At 37.9% G+C, this 24617-nt stretch overlaps 1 protein-coding gene across 1 annotated transcript in view; it reads right to left on the reverse strand.

Moving 5' to 3' along the window:
- PITPNC1 (phosphatidylinositol transfer protein cytoplasmic 1) overlaps nt 1-24617 on the reverse strand; it is an 82799-nt gene that overhangs the window by 32387 nt on the left and 25795 nt on the right. The window contains exons 2-4 of the mRNA XM_075719906.1: nt 10974-11122; nt 6957-7045; nt 6501-6508 (exon numbers count right to left, since the gene is read on the reverse strand). Coding sequence (XP_075576021.1) covers nt 6501-6508; nt 6957-7045; nt 10974-11122 — 246 coding nt within the window. The remainder of the gene's footprint in view (nt 1-6500; nt 6509-6956; nt 7046-10973; nt 11123-24617) is intronic.

Consider the following 24617-nt stretch of genomic DNA (forward strand, 5'->3'; position numbering starts at 1 on the left):
AACTGAGAAAGGTTTCTTTACCCTCTGTAACCCGCTTTGTGTGAGTGAGTGCTATTTCACCAATACCACTTCAGCTAGTTTCATTTTCCATGTTTTCTGCAGAATGTTCAAAGGACTGCTAAAGACCTCATCATTGCACTTCACTTCTCCTGCTCCTTGCGAGTATTAATCCACAATTCTTGGGAGTTATTTTTGTACAATAAAAATTAATCCCACCTTCTTTTTAAGCAGCAGCAGCACATCCCCCTAAACCTTAACATAAAAGCCTGGAGAGGCAGACATTTCATGTAAATGTTCTCTCTGATCTCCCACACTTTTCAGACTGACAATTTTATTTTTTTTAATATGGTCACATATACATTATTTTGGCAAAACAGGTGGAACCGGATCCTTTCCAGAGCAATCTCCATGGAGCCTAGAGCTAAAGAACACAGTAACTGCTACAATGAGGTGAGACTGGCCAAGCAAAATCAGATTTTTTTTTTAATAGGGTAACTTCTAGATACCACATCCTTTGAATTTGAAATATTTGGGCACTGCTTTGGTAGTCAGTGGATAACAACAGCATTTCTTTATTGAAGATCAAAAACCTGGAAGAGACAAATGGAGTCCCTACTTCTTAATAGGCAAAGTGGGGACTGTGGGGTAGTGGAAGGTCCCCAGACTTACTGAGGCAGGAGGGAATGCCAACACGGCAAGGGGCAAGGAGGGAAAACAAGCAGACACACATGCAAAGCCCCGGAGCAACAGGGGGCATTTATAAACAAGAAGGATGGATGGGATGGGAGGAGGGATGCAACATGGGAGACTGCCAATGACTCCGGACGATGGCGAGGACAGAACGGAGAGACCTGGCTGCGGGAGAAAAGAAAAATCACACATGGGTGTGGATAAACAAGTTGTCTCTACAGTTAATATGCAAGAAGATATGTGAAGATAATATAGTGATGTCTTTACAGCGTATTTCAAATTACAGTATGTCCTTCAGCTATTTACAGAAAGAATAAAGATAGTTTCTTTAATTGAATATTCAAAGTTTTTGGCAACTGGCCACCATGTTATTGACTACCTTCAGAATACTCCAGACAGCACTGCATGTGAGCACACAGAGCTGCTGTGTGATACAGGTTACTTACTACACAAACTAGCACCAATCAGGATGACAAAGTCGGAAGAGAATAGACGGAAAGGGCTGGGCAGGGTGATGGCAGGACTTGGAAGATGTGACTCAGTGAGAGGGAGGAGAATTTGGAAAGCAAGATAAGCACAGGAAGGAGGCGAAGAGCAGAAAAAGTGCTGTTGAGCGGAAAGAGTAGGAACAATGCAAAAAAGGGACTTGAAAATAAGCAAGGGAGTTAAACTCTCATAAACAAGCTCAGGAAGAAACCCACTATTTGTATTACATACAGTAACTTGAAGATGAAACAGTCAACTAACAAGCTGCCTCCAAGCACTATGGAACAAGCACTTCTCTCTGGTTTTGCCTTCCCTTAGGATCTCCTTCTCTGATACATGGGAACAGTAACCTGCTTATTGAGGAAGAATGGAAGTGAGAAGCAGCATGCACAAGTGAAAATAACAGTCCCATGAATCAGAGAGGGGTTTGGATTGCTTTATCATAAGCCAGTGGTGGAAAAAGGGAATTCTCCCAAGCAGTTCAATTTACTCTGTTTCAATGGGATTAAGCTATTAAATGAGAATACAGGTTTGCAGCTTTCTAAAAACATATTATTTGTTTCTTATAAATACTACAGAGGTCTTTCCTTTTGCTAGAATCTCTAAAGGAACCAAATTTGTGTTCTACTAGAGCAATGTCACCAGTTAGCCTGTCTCCTAAGTTGGGGGATGAGGGGAGGAATTTTGGTAGTAACATTGTATTAGGCTCTAATCCTGCAATACAGATTCTGTTGCATTTTTGATGCAGACTCTTCATATACTCAAGCTGGAGAAAAGTTTGTGCACTCAAGACTGATGGGTTACATCCAAATTTCAAGCACTGGTAATCAGATAAAGAGAATACAGGAAAAAAACTCTACAGATTCCTTGCAATGTTTATCTGAAACAAATTTTTTTCCCTTCCCAAGTCATCTGATTATAAGAATAACAATTACAAAACATTCCTTCCAGATAATTTACTTCATGGACAAACTGGCAGCTAAGTGAAGCACATAATATGCCTGTTCTCAAAAGTAATCAGAAACCAGCAGGTCAATAATGGAACATTTAGCAACTATCACTCTGGGGCCTTGACACATACCAGATGAAATTATTTTATTTGCCTCAGTCATTTGCTGTAGAAGAATTAGTGTCATTCTGATATATCATCAAAGGAATCGTTGTCTCCTGCTTTCTGTTCCATAACTGTTTTCCATAAATATTCTTAATTTATATCCTATTCCTAAATTAATTCGAGACATTGGCAGGTTGAAAGAATGCTCTTCCTCCTTGCAGAGAGTAAAACATGCCATTTTTAATCTTTATTTTGCTTTATATATTTATAATTGTGAAACTAACAATTGGCCATAGATTATGCATAAAAAATTATCCAGCTGTTTTTAAATTTCAGCCCCCAAATTGAAATATTGCTAACAACACTGGAGCTGTTCAGATCAGAGAGCAAAACTATTTGAAATTATCCCTGGTAAACACCTGAACTGCGCCTTCAAAGTCAGAAGAGATTGCTTAAATCCTGTTTGCATTTTTCCTAACTTCTTTGTACTGCAACTTGATAGCTAAACTTCGTTAGGCTCATTTTCAGTGTACTTTGGTCGTTTGAATTTTTTGTACCATGGCTGAGTCACCATACATTCATGATCTGATTATTTGTTTGCTTGAGGCTCCTCTCTTTTTGTCCAGAATCTGAGCTGTCACTTGAACAGGTCAAATGGATATTTGCTCTGTGCTGCTTATTGTCTAACAATATCCTGATGCAGGTGAAGAAACTTAGTTCTGTGCAATCCTTTTTCGCTTGGTTTGCAATAGAGACAGGTTTGCTTTCTAGTTAATTATTTCTAATCTAGCTGGACAACCTCGGAAAGAAAAATAAGAAAGCCTCCTGAGAGTTCAGTCATTCTTGTCCACATATCTAAGAATAGCGTAAGTATTTTACGCTAAAGATACATATTTGCAAATGCTGTGATAAGCTGGCACATCAGGGTTTGTTGAGAGCTGCAAGGCATTTTTCGTCCATTCTCCAGTGAAAAAGCTTCCAGCCTGTGACTCGCAAAGGAATTCTTTCTGAGCAACACCCATTCCCCAATAGCATGTTTAGCTTGACAGGAGGCACTCACCAGTACCCAAGACCACAGAGCAGAGTCCCTAAGAGTTACTTCTATAGTTACTTCTATACTTCTACATCCCAAACACAGTATCCCAAATTTACGAGTTAACATCAACCTAATCACAATATTAAATGAGCTTATAAATAAAACTTAAACATTTATTCTAGCAAGCTATCCTGTCAGCTTTCTATTACAAAATCAAAACCAAAGCAACTCCAGTTCTAAGTTTAAGAGACTTTCTCACACACAGTCCTTAAGTAATGCCTCAGCCACTAAAACAAGGGTTTGAACTTTACAGGAGTATCTTATTCTTTAAATAGTACCCCCAAATCTGGATGACTTCCTTTGGCTTCAGCTTCGAAAGAATTTTTTTCTACTTCCTCCTCCCTCTCAATGTCAGCAGGAAGCTTGCAAGGATTAGCTCAAGCTTTGATAAAGCATTTCTTGGGACATTACCCATGTCTCATCTTCCTGATAGGAAGTCTTTTGTATTGCAGTTTTAATGAGGCCCTCCTCCACAAACAGCATAGTGTACATTTTAAAATGCTCTCTTGACATTACAGTATTTCCCATATTACACACCACAAAAGCATCACTTGTGCAATAGTTCTGTTAAGCTCATTATCTTAAGTGTGTCATTTGCTTTTACATATTATTAATATGGTTGTTGAGACTTGGTAGTAGACCAAGCAGTCATCTCCTGCTGTTTGCTGTCAGATTTAGGGGTTTGCTGTGTAACAAATACCATTCCTTAAAGCAGATGCCATCATAACTGGACCCAGATTATAGAGTACTGACATCATGACACTCTAACTTTCATTCCTGTTTTCACGCATCCAATCACTCTTGGCTTTTTATACTACCATTGCAGAGAACAATATTCTGGAAATTGTTTTCAATGCCTGCTGAGCTTTTTTTCTTAGATGCCCTAATTTCAGGTCCTTAAGAAGGTCATATTTATGAAATCCATAATATTTCACAGGAAAACCAGACTGATGAAATTATTCTGCATTGAATCTCTGAATGCTAATGTACGTGCTTGAATGCAATTTCTCAACAGCCTTTGTATTTTACAACTGAAAAACCTGAAGACTATCAGCAAGATTCAGTCTGTTGTTCACATCCTCTTCCAAATCACTAACATACACTGAAAGAACACTACTGAGCCTTTAAGGTCCTTGTTCTTTATTTAGAGTGGAACTTAACGAGGTTAAGCAAGGTGTGAACATACTACATAGCAGTATGTACTTGACTCGAGAAGATTATGCTTTATTTATCCAATTATTGGCCTGCCTTTAGAATAATTTTTCCTTGAAATGAGGCTCAATTTAATTCTTAGGATGTCCCACAGACTCTTTGGAGGGAATTTACTATCTTTAAGAAAAGGGTTTTCAAGCTATCTTACATATTTTGGGCAATGTCTGTGAGTTTATTCTTTCTTTCAGAATTCTCTAACGAATATAGATGATCAAAATTTAAAGAAATATTCTAGACAAGGATAGGAATTATTCCCAGTGGTATATTTTTGTTCTAGATTCAACGGTTTGAGGCAAAGGCACTTTCTCTATTTCCCTTGAAGACAATTGCATAGTCTGTCAGCTCCATTAAAGTGTATTTTAGATTTCTGTCTGAAATACAGTTTCCTTAATCTCATCCCAATATTTCTAGTTCTGTTTCCTTGCACCATGGTGAATAATTAGTCCCCAACTCCCATAAGCAGTTATATTGTCACTTAGTGACTGTTTTGCCTACCTTCTACATTTGTAGACCAATTTAATTTTTCTTTACAAGTCTCTTCAACTCTGCAGCGATTTTTGCTGATGCTCTTGAACATTTCTTTAGCTGTATACCTTCTACAGACCTTCACAAAAATGTGTTCCAGGTGTTGTCTCATCAGATTAGATAAAGATCACCTCCTGATTCAAATTCTATAAGTACAGTGCTGCTGTTTGGTTTGGATAATGCATTTCAAATTCAGCCATGTATTTCTGACTGCTCCCACCCCTTTAATCATTCCTACTTGTCTCTTTCAGTTAAAGAAAAAAAAAAAATCACATTAAAAAATTTCAGTTGACTTTCAGTTAAAGAAAAAATATACAACAGAGTAAGTAACAGGCATCAATGCAACATAGCACATGTCATCTTCCCAGCCTAAGATTAAACCTGCTATCAAAGGGTAAACCCTTAATTAATGTAAACTGTGGTAGGCACTACTGAAGATATCTTCTGACAAAAATAGCTGAGAATCTGTCCCCTCATTACTACTGTCCATTATGGGACATTTGGGTTTCCTCTGACAATCAAATGAATTTTAAACATGAAACAAAACAGAATATGTAATAAGTATCTACAGTACATACTGAAAAGCACAGTTTAGTACTTTGGATTTTCAAACTGGGTCATCAAAGTTTCAACTCTACGTCTCCAGCTTTCAGATCTGAGCCTTTAAATCCCCCTAGTTTTTTCTCTTTCACATTTATTACATTAAAGTCTTTTTCCTCTCCATATTCTTTACTGGTTTTTAAAAAACTGCACAAACATTTTGAGCACTGCAGAGTTAAGAAAAACAAGTGGATTATGTTTTATTTACAGTCAGAATTTCAAACTAAATCAAGGCAGGAGTTTCTGAAAGCTCCCTTCACCTGGAACTTCCTCACCATCTCTACTTCATCTTCCAAAGGTTGCTGAAAACTTACTGTATGTTATTGAGGCCAGCAGAGTTAAAACAATTTTTCTCATGATTTATGTGCTATATTTTGCCTTAGCTCTGCTAGAGGGAATAGCTGATTTTTCTGGGCACCATGCCCAGATTATGTTTAATTTTGTCTACAGATTGTACAGTTTCCCAGATACTATACCAGAGATGAGCATTTTATAAGTTAATAAAACAATAAATAAAATAAAATCTGTTCTCATGTCTCCACATGATAACTGGAACCTTAAAAGCCTTGCCCTGTTTTATAGAAGCGTCTTTGTTATAGTCAGTGACTAAAAATGTAGCAAATTATTTTGAAGTGATAAAAAATAAGGTAAATAATTTATAGAATCCCCACGGAAACACTTCAAATTTAACCTTAAATTTCTTAAATAGCTAAAATAAAGTTCCACTATTGAATTCATTATGTATTAGTTATATTAAAAAGGAATCAGTTTGCATCCCACTACTATATTTCACATAATTATTCTATTTTTAGAATAAAAAGAGGAAGAAAAACTTACTGTGTATTCTGATTTCCAATTGTCCATTTGTAAAAAAAAAGGATGATGAGGGAAAAGAAAAAAAGAAAAGAAATGTGAAATAAAACAATGATGCAAGATCCTTACAGTAAACATACATTAATAATAAAAATATTTGTGTCAGATAATCTGATTTATATTTGACTAAAGTCTATGGGACAATCAAGGGTACAAGTCAGCACAGAATCTAAGCACCTGATGTTTTGTTTGCAAGAAAGAAATTGCATGGATACCACATTCCAGTTTTTACCTATCCATAGTCTATAAGCTTTATTTCCTGGTATCAGACAATATAAGATGGAAAAATATATGCAGCTCAACAGGAAGTTGTTAAAGTAATTGGGCATCTGTGGCTCAATATGTAACTCGGAGCTTCTGAAGGTAAGCTAAACTACCCAAAACGTACAAGTCAGTAACCATTTCTGCTTTATTCCTTACCTGTGATTGTATAAGGATAGTAATTCCAAGCCTTCTCTGTAACATAAAATATTTTGGGAACAACTGCTCTAGCCCAGCTAGGCAGTTTGCTGAAAATAAAAAGAAAATATAAAATTAGAGTATGTTATGACTTATGAGTATTGTAGAAAAGCAGATACTTCCAAACGTGCTCCCAATTTGACAGGTGTTTCACAGGACACAGCAATACCTAGACTTCGCAACAGCGTTTTCATCTCATGACTATGCGTTCTGTCTCAGCTTTCTCCACAAGCATGTATGAAACCAAGTCTGTCTGTTCCCCTCTCAAAGTGAGCAACATGGTGCCAGTGCAATAATCGCTGATCAGATTTAAATTGGAGTTGCAGATTTCAAGAATTTGTGGCCTCAGACCTTTGGTCATGGATGACCTCAGCAGGTCAGCCCATACAAGGTATCTGTGTCACAGTATTCTTAACCACAGGGAGGCACTCTCTAACAAGAGGTCATCAGTAAATATGTGATTTAAATCCACTTCGATCCCGATTCCATTATTTCTTCTTAGAGACTATTTCTTCTTCCTCCATATTCTCTGCTGGCACACGAACCCCTACGTTCAACTCGCCTAGCGCGCAGCTTTTCCCATACTACCAACACCAACTCTTGAGTAGGAAGCGTTTATATTAAATTAACAAATCACTCAACACACCTCTGTGAGACTGGTATGTAGTCTTAGTCCCATTTTGCTTATGGGAAAAGTAAATCACAAAAGTGAAGAGAATTAACGGAACTGATGTCATAGCTCAGAGCTCAGTCTGTCATGAGAACTTACCAATGCGGTGGTACAACAGCAGTCGAATAAGGAATGAAAGGTGTGGATACAGCACACGGAAAGATCATTAAAGGGTAATTAAATAATACCATGGAAAAGTGGGAGCATTTTCTTTACCATGGATCTTGGGTCTTTCGTTTCCAGAACTCTGGTCACTCAGGGTACCAAAGAAGTGATGAACAAACATGCATTTCAAAAAGGCAAGTTCATGAGAACTCATCTTTCAACCCTTTCTTAATGACGTCTATTGTAATCACCGAAGCTGCCAGGAACAAAGGTGCAGTACAAGTCTCTCAAAGGAAGGCAGACTTTGGAGACCACAAATATCACTGTACTTTACGGACTCAGTTAAAATCGTGTTAGTCTGGTGATGTGTTGCGCAGATCACCCAGCCTAAGACTGAATCTTTACTGAACTGAAGTAGATGCTTTCAGACCTCAGCTTTCCAAGTGTAAATGTTTGGAACAGTTATGTTTAGATAACTGTGTGCAGAAAGTAAATTCACTTGCCGTACTAACAAATTTCTGAGGAAAATACAGTTTGGATCATTAAGGCTTATTTAACCATGATCTAGCTACACATAAATATTGTATTCGTCCAGGGGCAAAATGCAGACTTTAGTACATTATCTAAAGATTCAAAGTCAAGTGACTTTTGCTCTTTGATGATGTTGCTCAAAACCAGATTCTTTTCTTTACATAAACCTTTCTTGTGTACAGTCTTTTAAGCAGCATTTGACATACTGCGTGATAGACTTCACTGTATCAGATCTTTTGTTTATTTTGTCAGCCTCTGTCAATGTCTTTTTATGACTCTCTGCTCCCTCCCTTACCCCTGCTAAACTTTACTCTGATGCCTAAATACGAAATATCAGAGGATGCACACTTTCAGCTTTTGAAAACAATGCTCCAGCAGGAGAGAAGAGGCAGTAAACAGTTCTGAATATAACTAAGGCTTACACTGACACTAGAAAATTTTACTAGTAATGTCTTTGTTAATATACAGCTGCTCATTTACATTTTTTTTTGTTGTTGTTGTTTTTAGCATATTTGCCTGTCTACCTATCTCTGCCGGTACAGCACATCTCCAAAACAAATAATTTTATGAGCAAAACACACACTGCCAGCCAAGTTGCCAGCAAGTGACAGTCACACAGACACACATGCATTGTTCCAAGGGTCCATTCAGAGAAAGAAAATATAATCTTTCTATTTTAGCAGCACGGGTATCTGTGGATCACATTCTCTTTCTTTTCTCTTTTTTTTTTAAATTTCTTCCTTCCCCAGGTGAAATTCAGTCTTTCAGCACATGTTGAGGAAGTGTTTCTTAAAGGCATTCCAGCTGAAACCACTGGTAAGCAAGAAGACCCTCTGCAAGAATTAAAGTATTAGCAGGCAAGAAAAGATGAATTAAAATAATGCACAAATCTTTCCAAGAAACCATCACTGAAATATATAAGCTCAAATTTCTTCAGAAGAGATCAGTCCAGAGCAAAATAAAGTGAAGCAAAGCTAGCAAGTTTATTAGGGCGGTGGGCCCTGGGAGAAGAAAAGATGAGGGAGAGAACTGTGCTGGTGTAAGGAGTCCTGTTCCTCAAGGCAGGCAGGCAGAGAAGTTTTCAGCACATCTTGTATGGCAGCATGTCTCCTTGAGCGAGGGCTTCCAGAGAGATCCTGGCCTCCCACCAAAACCTACAGTTGCCTGAAAACCTGCTGATCCTTTCCACAAAGCTTTAATAGTACTGCAATATCTGGTGGTACTGTGACACCAACATCAGATTCAAATAGCAAATCGGGTGATGATTATCAAGGAATATTCATAATTATCATTAAACTCAGTGAGCCAGACTTCAAACATCCACCATAGCTTTAAGTAAACTTCCCAAGTTGTTATAGGCACACAGATATTCTTTGTCAATGTTTGTACCCATCTTGGAATAAGAGATCCTTTGTTCCATTGCCTGCACTACCAGAAACTATATGCTTTCCAAGCATGTCTTGTACATGCTTTCTTGGACACAGTTCTTGTGATTATTCTGAATGACCCTAACGTGGTAATTCTCAATATGCTCTTCAGTGCTTAAAGCCTTATCTCTTTCTAACACGAAGGAAAGAAAAATCCAGAAACATAAAACCCCCAAACTTCTGGGAGCTTTACAACAGGAATATATTTATTGATTTTTCCCAAGTCCTGTATCTAGCCTGTGAGAGAAGAGAGTTACAATAACATTAAATGTTGGCAAGATATATATATATTATTGGGCTGTGCGTGTGTGCATGCAACATTACTGGTGATTCAATTTAGCCTGAGTTAAGGTTAGATATGTCAGGATTGCAGTGGAGGAGTAACTTGCAATGTAGAAGCAATAGCTATAGTGTTTCTATGCCCACTACAAAATGCTGCAGAGCATAAGTTTAATAAAACAAAACAGGCTCAGGGGAACAGAAGAACAGCAGAAAAGCAGCGATATTCAATTAGATCAGCAGTAGTAAAAATGGGAACAGATTGAGCAACATATTTCATAGGGGACACACACAAAAAAGTATTTTAAAACATCTCCAGCCTGTGAGTGTGGAGGCATTGACCCTCAGCAGTATAATTTCACCATAGGAAGACACACATATTTCACTTTAAGAAATGACGGAACATTTGGGAAACAAAAGCAATTTTTTCCATCATGTCTTTAGGCTTATGACTTTGGTACAGAAAGTCATCACTGTACAAGCCCAATGGTCATTCATAATGTCAATTAACTTTGCTGAGGCAAATCTTTTGTCACCAAAACCAGAGTACTTTGTGACATTATTATCAAGTGAGAAACCCTTAAATGATTTTAGTGGTTTGGTTTTGGGTTTTTTGGGGAGGGTGGGGTGTTTGTTGGTTTTGCTTTTTAGTTTGTTTGGTTTTCCCCCCATAATTTTGGAAAACAGAATGACAAACAGTTAAGTGTAAAAGAAAACAAAAATTTCTGATTTTCAGTACATTCTTAACTTCAAGTTATAATTCTTTCACTTGGAAAAGATACTCTAGAAGAAATTATAACTAATCTCTCTATTTCAAGCCACGGGTCTATCCCACCTTCCTTCTTCCTGCAGCTACCAGGAAGAGGCATGTATTCGTGGCAACAAAAAGCCTATTGGCTGGAAGGGATATTCCTTGCAAATTTTTATTACAGCTCATGCTGAGAGAAACAGTTTTATTGCACTTGCCTGTTGAGATAGACCCGTTTTTCTGTTAGCTGACCATTGCCATGATTTGGGTCTTCATAGGGTTCATTCTGCACCACTTCCACACCTTCACCTCGGTCACTCTGCTCATGGCTGTGCTTGCTTATCATGTACAGCTGTCCAATTCTGTACTGCAAAGCAAAATCAAGAACAATGTATTAGCTTTACGTAATACATGTGTATTCAAAAGCCAATGTCATACAATGATATAGCAGTATGTGCAAATAAAAGGTAGTTCAAGGGCGAAAACCAGTATTTTGCAGCTTCATTTAGACCTATGAGTCAGGGTCCTCCCATTATCTTACTAAGTCCAGGGTGTCACTTGTGGAAAAAAACCCAAACACTGTGTGCATACAGATGTAAAGAATCAGGCCAGTCCTTTATTTTTAGACTGTACTTGTAAGTATGTAAGTTAAGCATAAATAAACAATTCATCTACTGCTTCCATGTGCTGACATGCAAGGGGATTTTAACAAGGAGGTGAACTCTAAAAATCCTGTGTGACACAGGATTCTCCTGTCATGCCAACACAATGCCAAATAACAAAGCCCTGCAAAAAGATTCAGGAGAACTATTGCTGATTCACAGAAATAGGAGCACCAGCTCTTAAGAAAAAAACCCTTGTAAGTCCTTCGAAAAAGGAGTTTGAGATGAGTGATTTGGCAATATTATTAAAATGAATTTAAGCACTTAAACGATCCTTTTTCTATAGGTTCTCAAGTTACTTAGGAAGCCAAAACCCGGGAGGGTTGACCAAACATTGCTATCACAGAAAAATAAATTGTTGTACTGACAGTTGGGTTTTTTTCTCAGTACGTCTGCATCTGCACCAGGGCTTTTGCCTCCAGAGAAATAAACCAAAAAGTACATCCTTGAACCTTCATTAGCAAAGATTTTAGAGTAAAATTGTACTTTCCCACACATTTTTCTGGTCTGACATTTTATTCTTCTCACTTAAGTCCTTTCCACATTCTTGAACATACCACGGTTCTTATAACAAACTGTCTTTGGACCTATCCAGTTTTCTCCTTTTGGATCCCTCTCTCCCCCAAAGTAATTTATTTAGGCATATACATGCTAATCACATCAATCATTTCAAATACAAAGAACAACCTGTTAATTTAGAGAATGGCTGAGCTACTACACAAGCTGCCAAGTACTAGCTCAGCATAAGCAAACAAAAGCACAGTGACAGTCTGACCTCAGAAAACTCTACGAGATTCTTGTGGTTATTACATATTATAAACAGCAATCCTATCACAGACTTTAAAAATCCCAAAAAGCCCAAATCAAAAGAGCAATTAGCTGGGAAAAAACCCCAAACCATCACAGACCTTATTAACAACTGCCAACAAGACATGTCTTACTAAACAAAACGATAAGGAACAGGATCATGGAGGGCTCCCTACAGAAGTTCTTTGAATTCCACATAGCCCCATTTTATTCCCCTGCAGCAGGCAGGCCACAAGAAGGTAAAAAATTTAGAACTTGCATTTTGCAGGATCATTCGCTTAGGGGACAGGGATTTCCCTTCTCCTGGGGCTGAAAGGACACCTCCTACTTCCTTGCCAGCCACACACTACAACAGTGAATTTGCATCAAATGATTTGCATCAAAAAAGTGCCTTTCAGCTGATAATTCCAAAGTACTAAATATGCCTCAAGTTTATAAACAGGTTCTTTAAGGGCAAAAGGGTGCTTGAGGGAGCGGGGAGGTACCTTGGAGGAAAAGGAAATAGATCCAATCTAATTAGGTAATTATAGTGGATTTTTTTCCCATTACCTTTCTTCAAACATCTCCTCACATTGAAGAACATAACCCACTCTTAAAACTTGTTGGAACTAGCAAAAAAGAGGACTAGGAAAAAAAAAAAAAGATACAGTTGTCATAAAACTAGCGAGAGTCATATGGGTCAGATCAATTAATTGTGAAAATGTGACCCTTGTAGCATTTGGAAAAAAAAAATCAGTAAATCTCTGCATAAGTGCTGGCTATACAACTGCGAGGTGCCTAGAAATTTCAGTGTTAGGCACATAATGTTTCTCCCTCTCCTTTCTCTTTTGTGAGAATTGATGGCCTTTTTTTATTAGAATGATCATTCTTTCTCTTTATATCCTGTAGAACTTCGGAGAATCTACTCTCACTACACAGATGTTCCTAAGACATTCGCTAAAATGATAAGTAGAATAACACTCTTTAAACAATTTGATGCTGACACTATCTCCTGCCTATATATTCAGCTTTCTCATCTCTGGTATGTCTTTCACACAAAATGTCCCCATTTAAGAGATAAGCCCTAAAATTATTTTTCTTGCTAATCCAGTTATCTACCTTAGTCTCTGCTGAACCCTTTTCTTCTTTGTCTCATCATATTTAAACATTTTATCCTAATCTTCAAGGCTTTGAAGACCTGCAGTCCTCACACATACCTTCTAACTAGGTATGTTCCATGTAGGTTCCATGAAAAATTGTCTTCTCTTTTTCACTAACAATAAATGAAGGCACTAGTACACAGGCAAGGCAAAGTTTGTGGACAGAGGTAGTATATTTTATTTGATCAACTAGTACAGTTGGAAAAAGGAGAACTTCAAGGCACACGAAGCTGTTCTTCAGGTCTGAAATGAAAGCAACATACTTCAAAGCTGAATGCAAGTTGAAAAAAAATGCTTTGCCTTTAATTAGATATGTATCAATTAGACCACCTGAGAGTAAAGATGATTACTGCCTGTGGAGTGATAAGGATGTCAGAAAAGAGGAGAGGTGATAAGGTGCTTATCTTCTAATGGAAAGAAAGAGATCAGTAATTTATAGCCTGTGGAACATGAAAAGGTTAGGTGAGGAGAGGGAAGACGAATTACATTTGCCATAAAGCCAATATTTCTATTGAGATGTCTATTGAGGTTTTTGTTATTCCATAAAGTTATGACTTCCAGTTGCCATGGACAACTCTGGAAAGTGTTTCATGATTGCACATATCACCGCATGCTTTGATTTCCTACTTCCATGTAGTCTTTTGCAATTTTGCTCTCGGTTTTAATGGTCAAATACAGACCTCAGTTTCTGCTGGAAATACTGGCTCAGAAATATCAAGATGAATGTACATTCACACTGACAACTAACAATGGGGTTGTACTAAAGCATTCGTTTGCTCCAGCATCATGAATCAGAGATGTCCACCTATAACAACACCAAATATTCTGCTAACAGAGATTGTTGTTCTTTCATGGACCCATACTACCATAAAATGCTAGCAAAATACCAAATCACAGACTGTAAATCAATCTGACTACGTGGTTAAGAGTGGCTAAGCTGCATACCTGCTGCACTCTTCAGATGATGTTCAGTGTTAAGTAGAAATTGCTTTACAGATGTTGCACAGTCATAGAATCATAGAATCGTTTAGGTTTAGGTTGGAAAAGACCTTTAAGATCATCCAGCCCAACCATTAGTCAGTGCTTAAAGAAAGATCCTGCTTCTCTGATGAGGCTCAAAATCACACACACTCCAATTATACCTAAGATCTCACAGAAGATATCCAGGGCAGCTCAGCACGGCGCTTCTCGCTTGAGAGATGCAGAAGAAAACAGAAGGCACCACAGCTGGCACTGGACAGCTCTTCTACAGGAATCCTACTGCTACTCGCCTCTCCCCAGGCGATGACTTTCCATACCTATGGATCCGACACCAGTCACGTGGAAATATCCACCTTTCATAACTATTGACATGACTGTGCAGTCCTGCTAGAAAGCAGCTGTGTTCTGCAAAAGAAGCATACTTTTACACATACGTCAAAGTAGCTAACTTAGCTCCTTTGTGCGCTATTCATTTGGTTTTGTCTGGGTTTTAAAATTCTAGTATCGTTCTAAAGCAGGATGAAAAAAGAGTTAACTTCCGAAATTATAGTACTTTACTAAACCAGAGAGTACACAACTATCATTTCAGATAAAATAACTTTTTTAAAAGTGTATGTTTATATTTACATGAATAAAATCCAAAGCAAAGATGTGTCTTTTAGAACTTGACGAAATTTAAATGCCTGAAAAAAAAAAGTCACAGCTTTTTCTAAGTTTCCTATTGATATTGTGGAGAAATATCACTTAAGAAACATTTTACATCAGTAAACAATACTCATTGTTCCTGCAAGGGTAAACCAATGTGCCACTATTATTTATGTTGCTCTATCACAACATGAATTTCCGTGTTTTTAGCTGTAAGAGAATTTTCCAAGACCATATACTATTTCAAGGAAATTAGTAAAGTTTCACACAGTAGCACCTGATCTGAATTTGGTTCTGGAGAAAAGCTCTTTGTTTGAAAACTCTTTAGTTTAATAGGGGAAAAAATCTTCAATATCAAAGGAAGAACTTCAACAAACCAACGCACTGAATGTGGAGTTTGAGATTGCTAAGGGTATTGTTCCATAGCTTTTGTAGTAGACTTGATGTTTCTCAACTCCTAATGAGTTAGACATTCTCTCAGTGGTGACTTCTCTTTTCCTTCAGCAGGCAGATGGTGTTTGCCTATTGGGAGTTTAGTCATACAAGAAACAAGGTTTATGTTAGCAACAGCATAATGATGGTCAATCTGATTTTGTTTAAAAAAAAAAAAAAAAAACCACTTGTTTGGTGTTCTTGAGACCGGGGGGGTAAGAAACAAAAGTGGTGTGTGTGTCCACCCTACACATCTTGTAGAACTCCTATCGTCTTTGCACAAGAAATCCTTGCAGAAACATGTCTGAATTTTTTTCAGCCTGACCAACTATTGCTCAGTTTTTGAGCTAATACTAGTCTTAGAGTACAACCTTTCAAACTTCATGTGGAATGCAAAAAGTAACATTCCGTCAAAGGAGAAATTATGCCAAAGCTATCCATAATCTGAATTTTTTACACCATTCCTTGAAGTTCTTATCTGAATGCTCATAGAAAATGTAACAGATTTATCATTGGCTTCATCTTATATGGCAATTCTCATATTCAAAAGACCTGTTGAACCCCTTCATCTACATTTACTTTTCTATAACTAGACTAAACCATCAGGGATGGTGCTGCCATTTCAATTTATGCAATTTATCGTTCCAAGTCGGTAGTGAGATCCCTCCCTGCAGCTAGAAGCTGGAGTCCAGAAGATGCCGAGTGTCTTTTATACCTATTAAAGATAATCATTGTTCGGCACACTGCATTTTGACAATGGAAAGTATTTCTCACACAGTGATTCATGTTAAAACATGCCAGTGGCTTCTAGTCCTGTCCTCAGAAAATTGCAAAGGTAAAACAGAAAAAAAAGAAGACAACCAGCAACAACTAAACTGAAACAGATCTGTACTTGCGCACAAATGTGCTCGTCTGTAGAGGCAGCCATAAAGGGCACAATCCTGCCTCCACTGATGGCAATAGGTGTTTTGTCAATGACTTCATTTGATTAAAGCTTTACTTCTAGCAAGAAAAGATAATGAATCAACTTCATCGTCAGTTGTATCTGTCTAGCTACACTGAATCCAAGGACATTGCTTATGGCAAAACAGTAGCAATTTGATTAAGGAATTTTGATTTGTAGAATGCTGTCTCATTAATAGAAAACAATCTGAAAACTGACTGATATGTTTCTGATTTGTTTTCAAGGTATAGTCCTTGGAAGACTCTTTGGGTGCTCCTGGGTGAATGTGTTCCAAGACTTCATTTCAGGCCATTTTTTTTTACTAAAAAGATTAATAGGAATATTATTCAGCACTTGTATAATAATTTCCATGTTTAGAATGACTTAAAACAAGTTCCCATTATTCCTCAAAGTACCACCGTGAGACAAGCCTGGTGATCTCCAGGTAAGTTACTTGTCTAAACATGCACAGCCTGTCACTCCAAGCAATCTCCTAACAGCAGCTTTAGAGGTATTTTATGTCTGGAATAACTTGTTTGAAAACGTACTTGCTTGAGTAACTGTCTGTGTTTAGGAGGATGCACTGAAGTTTCCCATCGTGTATTTTGTTCTGATGTTAGAAAGCGCTTTTTTCAGGTCTCGATCAAGACCTAAGCCACACACCGCCATAAATATGGAAAGTTTACAGTTAGATATTGAAGACGGGCAAAGAAAGCATTATCCTTATTTTATATTTGAGTAATTGAAATGGAAATTAAATTAGTACCTCAACCTTAAACAAGATGTCTGTGATACAACAGGGCATTTAACCTCGATCTAGTGATTTCCAGCTCAGTGCTTTTACCACAAGACACACCTGTAATTTTTTAAAAATTCTAAACAGCAGTTACTTAAACAGAAGTGGTTTCTCTTATCTCACTCACTGACTATAAATCCTTCCTGTTGTTACGGTTATTAGACATCATTGTCTGCCTTCTGAAACGGCTGAAGCCGAATGCATCCCCGCGCTCATCTGGAGGTTCAAGCAGAGCCCTCGCCTGTGGGCAATTATAACGCTGGCTGACGGAGCACCACGGCTCTGCCTTCTGATCCCCCTACTTGTGCAGATGATGATTCATAGCTATTAAGAATAATTTAAGAAAATCTTTTCCATGACACGAGCTCCAGGTTCTGACAAGGTGATTTGTTTTCCTTAGCGTTCCTAGATTGGTTTTAACTAGCGCAGAGGAATGTACAATGTGCTGGTATTTGATGTTCCATGTACCGGGGGATTTGCATTGGCTCCTACTTGGCTTGCTTTCTGAATTAGGGTTTTGTTTGGTTTGTTTTTCTTTCAATTGGATTTCTGGCTCTCAGAGCTACTACCTGGCCGACAATAGAAGCGAATATCTCTCTTGCCTGAGAGTACGCATTAACCACCACCTCAAGGTTTCACTGCAGGACATTGCTATGGAGGGAAGTTAGACTTGTAATCATTGCAGAGTTAGACAACTTTTTGCCACTGAAATAATCATTCTCTTTGCCTAAATAGCCATGTGCAGGAAGAAAATAAACTCACTGTAAATTTGAACATGGCAGTCTCTCTTATGTAGCATAACTTACCAGTGTGAAAGTAGCACTTTATATTTCTAAAATAGTGATTTTCCTGGTAAAAGAACTACATTGTGGGCTAGGGTCATGTGAAAAGAGTAGTGCTGGTTTTGACTGCTGGGAAAATCTGCAAGGAAAGCTGAACAGTAAACAGAGGACGCAGAAAGGGTCTGTTTATAGCCCAGTGCAGCGCCTTGCAGAGATACCCGGACTCCCACTGAATTGATATTAAATCTCCTTTAGCCTGGCTGAGTAACAGTGTGGAGTCTAGGCTAATACATTAGTTTTAGACTGTAGACTTCTAGTTTCTAAACTAAGGTGTTTAGAGCAAAATAGGCACCTTTGCACTGCATTCTCTTTGCCATGTAGAAATATCCTAAGTGCAAAGAAGTTTTTATGAACTGTTAGTTTAAAATGGCTGTCCCTGAGGCATAAATACGAGAAAGTAGCTCCAGAAGCAAAGGTAGCTTTCTAAATTACTGTCTTCAAAAGCAAATCTATTTTTACCTATTCACAAGATCAACCAACCTTCTGAAACAGCAGAAGGATTGAGTCGTTACAAGAAGGAATACCACCAAAAATCTACACGACTGACCTCAGGTAATTACAGATTATTAATGAGGTGCCACAGCTAAGCGAGTGCCATATTTCCAAGTGTCATTTTATTTTGGGGTTGGAACATATTAGAGGGGTAGTCTGTCTTGCAAATCAGTTGTAGGAAGCATCTGAATTGAACAACAAGGCAACACAGGAAAACCCAGCAATAAGAAAAATGTGCACAGAAGAAAGAGAAGCCACGTAAGAAATCAAGACGGTATTCACTACCAACCAGTGGGAGAAATAACAGGTGCAAGAGAATTCATGTTAAATATTTCAAAGGGTTATTTTGTCTATAGACGATTTTAGGTGATTAATGCTGTTACTGCTCAGGACAGTAATCTCTGTAAAACTTGCAACACCAATTGAACAGTAAAGATTCAATTTCTGGCAAAAACCGCTGTCCCTATTACAGGATGTCCATTGCTTCACCACAGTAGAAATGAAGGAACCAACCTCGCCTGTGTAATAATTTGCCCGTCTAGTAATCCTTAGACTAAATTAAAGCTAAGACAGGAAAACACAGAATAAGCTGTCAGGAAGGCAACAGTACTTTCTGAACTATCATACAGTGAATAGTTTAAAGGAATTTCATTTAAAAAACCAGTCAGATGAACAAGCTCTATAGCAAGCTTTATCAGGAAGGCTATAATAACAACTATAAACATCTAGGTCCTAAAATTTGAATGTAAATATGATGCGCTGTTGTGATTTGAGGCCCTAGAAAACCGTACAAGTTATTCAATGGTATGAATATCACTTCCCCTAGTAACATATAAAGAATCTGACTAGTTAAAGTTTAGAGTTGAACTTGAATTTCTTCTTTCAATTAATTCCTGCATGCATCTGCGATTCACAATGCACTACACATCTGCTGACTTGCATCAGCAGTCTTCTTTAGTATTGCCCAAATTCATGGGAACATGCTTTTGTAGCCTCACAAAGAGTTGCAGCAGAAAACAGTCGACTTCTGCACGCTGCGAAGTGCGATTCTTACTGCTTTCATGTTTGCTTTGCCTTTTCAAGGAAAAAATTACATCCTTAACATACTGTACGTGTTTAAATTCCTACGAATGGCAGTTCAGCAACAACATATTGGATGTTCAGAAAGACAGTACCCTCCTCTAGTATTTTCAGCTAAAGAAACAGGGCTTACTCTAAATTTGCAGCGTCCTGGCACATAATGGCTTACAACCTAAATGAGCGATACTGAAAGCAACAGGAGCAGGTCCAGATCTGTGGTTAACAGGTGTACAATGAAAATTAAAATAAATGAAAATGAAGTTGCAAATTTTCAGCTTTCATGCAAATGTTTTGCCAAATATAGCTCATGTCCTGTTCAAATGGTAGTAATTTTGTTTCTACACCAGCTGTGCTATTGAAAAAAGCCAGCTGTTTATCCTGAGTGTACAAGCTCATACAATTTTTAAGAATCAGTCCTTATTAACAATATTTTGCAGTGAGTCATCTGGTTAAATTTTTCAACCGTTTCTACTATGTGCTTTTTAGATAAATACCAGTAATATTCTATTATTTAGACTTAGGAATATACATACATTTCTTACAAAGGATGCATATAAATTTTCAGGAGGCTGTCTAAAGCGTCCTCTGTTCACAAAACCAGAAAAAACAGCTAAAAGGGACTTACTATGTTGCTTAACCACTTATAACCAGTCTGTCAGTAATGCACACTGAAACATTTTTCACATCTGCTATTCCCTATTTATGAGTACCTGCCTCTGATTAAGCCACAAATATGTCACGCCTTAATTGCGGCTTATTGTCTTTCAGGCACAATTCACTTTGCCTTACAGTGCAAAACCGGTTTGATAACTATCAAATACTATTGATTTTTTTTCTAAGTCAATACAAAAGCATATTTTACTTGTTAACCACAATTCATTCATGAGATTGTAGTTAATTTGGAGGCTGAAGCTCAGGGAACTGTTTAATAAATCTCTTAAAATTTTAACTTAGAATGCAGTAAAAGGAAGTAAAACTTCATAATTTTTGTAGAGGTTATTAAAGTTTTTTTAGTAACCCAAACTCATTTCCTGGTATTCCAGGAAAATAGTACTTCCATTTCAGACATTCCAAGAAAAGTCAGAATGGAAAAGCGTAGGCTTCCTTCTTGATCACCGTCAGCGACCTCTTCAGCAGCATGCACTAGCCCTACATGCAGGATGACACATGAATCTGTTTTGCTTGCAGTGAAAAGTAACCTTCTCCATGAATTAGTGACGGTGATCGAGAAGCCTGCTTTATTAAACCAGACAGCAAAAACTCTTATGTGTTTCTCTATTAAAATAAACAAGATCTGGGGGGAAGAAGAGAAGAAACTAAACCTGTGCGCCATGCATATTAAACACATTTTTGTTGGCTAGAGAAAGGAAATGCTGCGGACAGCCAGACAATGCAACGTGTCAAAGGGCTCGAGCCACAAAGCTGAGTTTGAACAAAAAGATTAACTTCTCTGATGTGCAGGATTTTTAAAAAAATATTTATTTTAATTCAGCTCACTTTAAGTTGGGAGTGTTCAGTTGCATACATCCTTTGACCCTTCCAAAATTCAATGGAGTGCAGAAATGGACTTGGGAGTTAAGTTATCTTTAACTATAAATGGACCAAACACGTGTGCATCTATTCACACTTCTAGAAATTATTTTTCTCTTTTTGCATGGCTAATGGTATTCGCTTAATGTTTAAGTAGAACTTCTTTCCCCTCAGGCTACTTTTCTCTAATTACTCTTCTTCAGTAATTACTCATTTTTGTGACTTAGAAAAATCTCTCTCATACCAAACCCATCAACTTTCAAGTACAGAGAATTTGATGCTTTCAGGAAAAAAATCTGCCTGTAAACTTTAACTTTAGAAGCACCAAAGAGACTACAAAGGATTCCATAAACTTTGTCAGAATCACAGAGGGGAATAGTTCTGCAATTACATTTTGTTTGGCAAGCAGGTTCCTTATGATGCATTTTAGGCAACAGAATTCTGCTTATAAGTATTAAAAAAAGGAGAACTTTCTTAGGATACACAAATTGAAATGAAAAAAACCTGAGCATCAGAATTCAGTACTTACTATTTACAAGCTGAACAAGACAAATCCAACCTGCCTTCCGATATCTTACGCAGAAGAAAATGAAATTTTGTTCACTACTGCCAATGAAACAATAATATATTCACAGTCCAGAATATTTCATACACTGAAATATCAAAACTAATACCAAAAGAAGATACAATTTTTCCATTTTAGTTCCTTAGAACAAACATTTGCAAACTAAGTACCTACTCTATAAATCTGCGAGTGACAAAAAAACCCCATGTTGAAGTAAGTCTCCAATGTAGTAACTTACTACTTTTGCACTGATGCCTTTTTTACATGCATGAAGTGTCTAGTAAATGTGGTAAGTACATTTAGGGGAGAAATCTGTTTGCTTGCTATTGACTTATGGAAAATCAAAACTGCAGCCAAATAAACTCTCGGGCAAGCAACCTGGAGCCTGCTGCAGAACGCAATGCAACCGTGACATCCGCGGAGCGCACATGCTGGAGAAGTGAGGATGCTCGGAACAGTATGTGCCTGCCATCTCTTGTCTTTGTCTAGACTAATTACAGAATACAGAACTTTCATTTACAACTTTTCCACCTTGAAGGTGCAAGTACTTTTACAATGTACAGATGAGCAGAATTGCTGCTTTCCAGCACAACAGAGAACGGAAGCTCTTACGTAAGTAAAATTTCCAGGAAGGACCACATTCCTGACTAACTGACAGGCTCCAAAGCTTCCAGATCAGACATTCTTTCAATACCATGTGTAGAATAAAGGAAGGATGAAGGCAAAGAATTACTGCCATGGGACTCTATAGGCTTAATTCAATTTTATCATAATCCAGAAATGTGAAGCTATATGGTCTCCAAATGTTTTTGACAGATGGTGTCACACCATTAAGCATTCTACCACTGCTTGTCTGTTTTTACTGACCAGTGTCAGATCCCAAACAATCCTGTAAGGAAAGCCTAGAACATTACAAACACAACCAGCATCTCCTCTGGAACAGAACTTGGAAACAGGACAGAGTGGAGGTACAGAAAACTACAACAAATCTGCAGATCTTAACCAATACAGAAGGATTACACGGGTTCATCCTACTTATGAAGATTAGAGAAATAAAACCTTTTAAAACACGTTGTATCTTTATAGTGCATGAATTTTAAAAGTCCTGCTACCTAAATCTCAAATGCAATATTCTTTCACATGCACTTTTAATTATCATATCTGCAGAATGCCAGTGAAAATTTTAAAGCCGATATCAAAATAATGCATACTCTCTGCCATAATACATTATAAATAATACAACATAATTATTCTGATGAATCCAGTAAATTGAAGGACTGCAAACCAACTTACAGCAATTTCATTAAAAACTCAAACATTTATAAGGGTCCAAACATAATCGCTCAAAACTTCACATGGTCAAAATACATCATTATAAGCATACACACAGAAAGGTAATTACCTTTCTCTAAGGAAGTTACCCATACTAAGAGTTAAAATGATAATGCTTGGGTTAAATGGGATATAATTTCTCAAGCTTATACAGCAAATAAATATCTCTATATTCTGCAGAAATACTTACAGTCTTGTTATACAGGAGCTGTAGGTCATAGCTGGCAATTTATCAGTGGAGATATGCAGCATGGAGGAGAATCCAATGCTACAAATGGAGCCTTGACAATGTACCAGAGAACTAAAAACTCTTCTAGGACAGATAATCCTGCCCTACCTCTGCTGGATATCAGCAATAGCAGTAATGATCACCAGCGACAGAATGAGCAGCTCCTGGTTCTGTGCTGGGCTGCTGTTGTTTAACCCGGCTGGCAGCTAAACACCACACGCCGTTTGCTCACTCTCCCGCTCCCCAGTGGGTTGGGGGAGAGAATCAGAAAAAAAAAAGTAAAATTCGTGGGTTGAGATAAAGACAGTTTAATAGGACAGAAAAGGAAGGGTAAATAATAATAATAGTAATATAATACAAAGCAAGTGATGCCCAATGCAATTGCTCACCACCCGCCGACCGACACCCAGCCTGTCCCCAAGCAGTGACCGCTGCCCCCCAGCCGTCTCCCCCCAGTTTCTGTACTGGGCGTGACGCCATATGGTATGGAACAGCCCCTGGGCCAGTTTGGGTCAGCTGTGCTGGCTGTGCCCCCTCCCAGCTTCTTGTGCACCTGGCAGAGCATGGGAAGCTGAAAAGGCCTTGAGTAGTGTAAGCACTACTTAGTAACAACTGAAACATCAGTGTGTTATCAGCATTATTCTCATACTAAATCCAAACCACAGCACTATGCCAGCTACTGGGAAGAAAATTAACTCTACCCCAGCCAAAACCAGGACAGCTGTGCACTCTTCTGAAGTAGCTTGTAAACTACAAGTAACAGATAAGACAATTTTGCAATACTTTTGAGTGGGAATATCTTTCTTTCCACCACAAAGAATTTTCTTTGGTGTTCAAACTTTCTGCTGCAGAGAAGTTTCCAAAAGACCGCTTAGGCTGGAACAGATCCTGTTGAGTTCAATGGAAACACTCTCCTGTTGACTCCAGAGAGCTTTGTACGTAAGCGAACAAACAGCTTTTCTGCACTTTCTACTCCAAAGTTAACCACTTCCTCATTAGTTAGAGCCAGCTGCGTCATTTGGAACGTATCCTTTGGGCATAAGAGTTCATGGAGTACAGTAGCACCAGGGAATAAAGCTGAAAACCGTAACAACAAAATGTATAAATAGATAAGACCTCTTTATAGAGAACCTGGTTTTCTTCCTCTGGTCCCTCATACCACACAGCACAGTGCTCTGTGATAGTCATGCGATTACAGTTTCTGCAAGTACTCTGGGCTGTAATCTGCTATCAAAGACACATGTCTAAAATGAAAAACATGTATCTCAACGACTTGAAATGAATACAGATTCGAAAAAGCTGGTTTTGTACAAAAGTCAGAGAATTAATCTCGAGCGTTCTGCTGTAGACCTCAATAATTGAAAAAAAAAAAAAAACCCAACAAACA

Source organism: Pelecanus crispus, chromosome 12, assembly GCF_030463565.1.
Source record: "Pelecanus crispus isolate bPelCri1 chromosome 12, bPelCri1.pri, whole genome shotgun sequence".
NCBI lineage: Eukaryota > Metazoa > Chordata > Aves > Pelecaniformes > Pelecanidae > Pelecanus > Pelecanus crispus.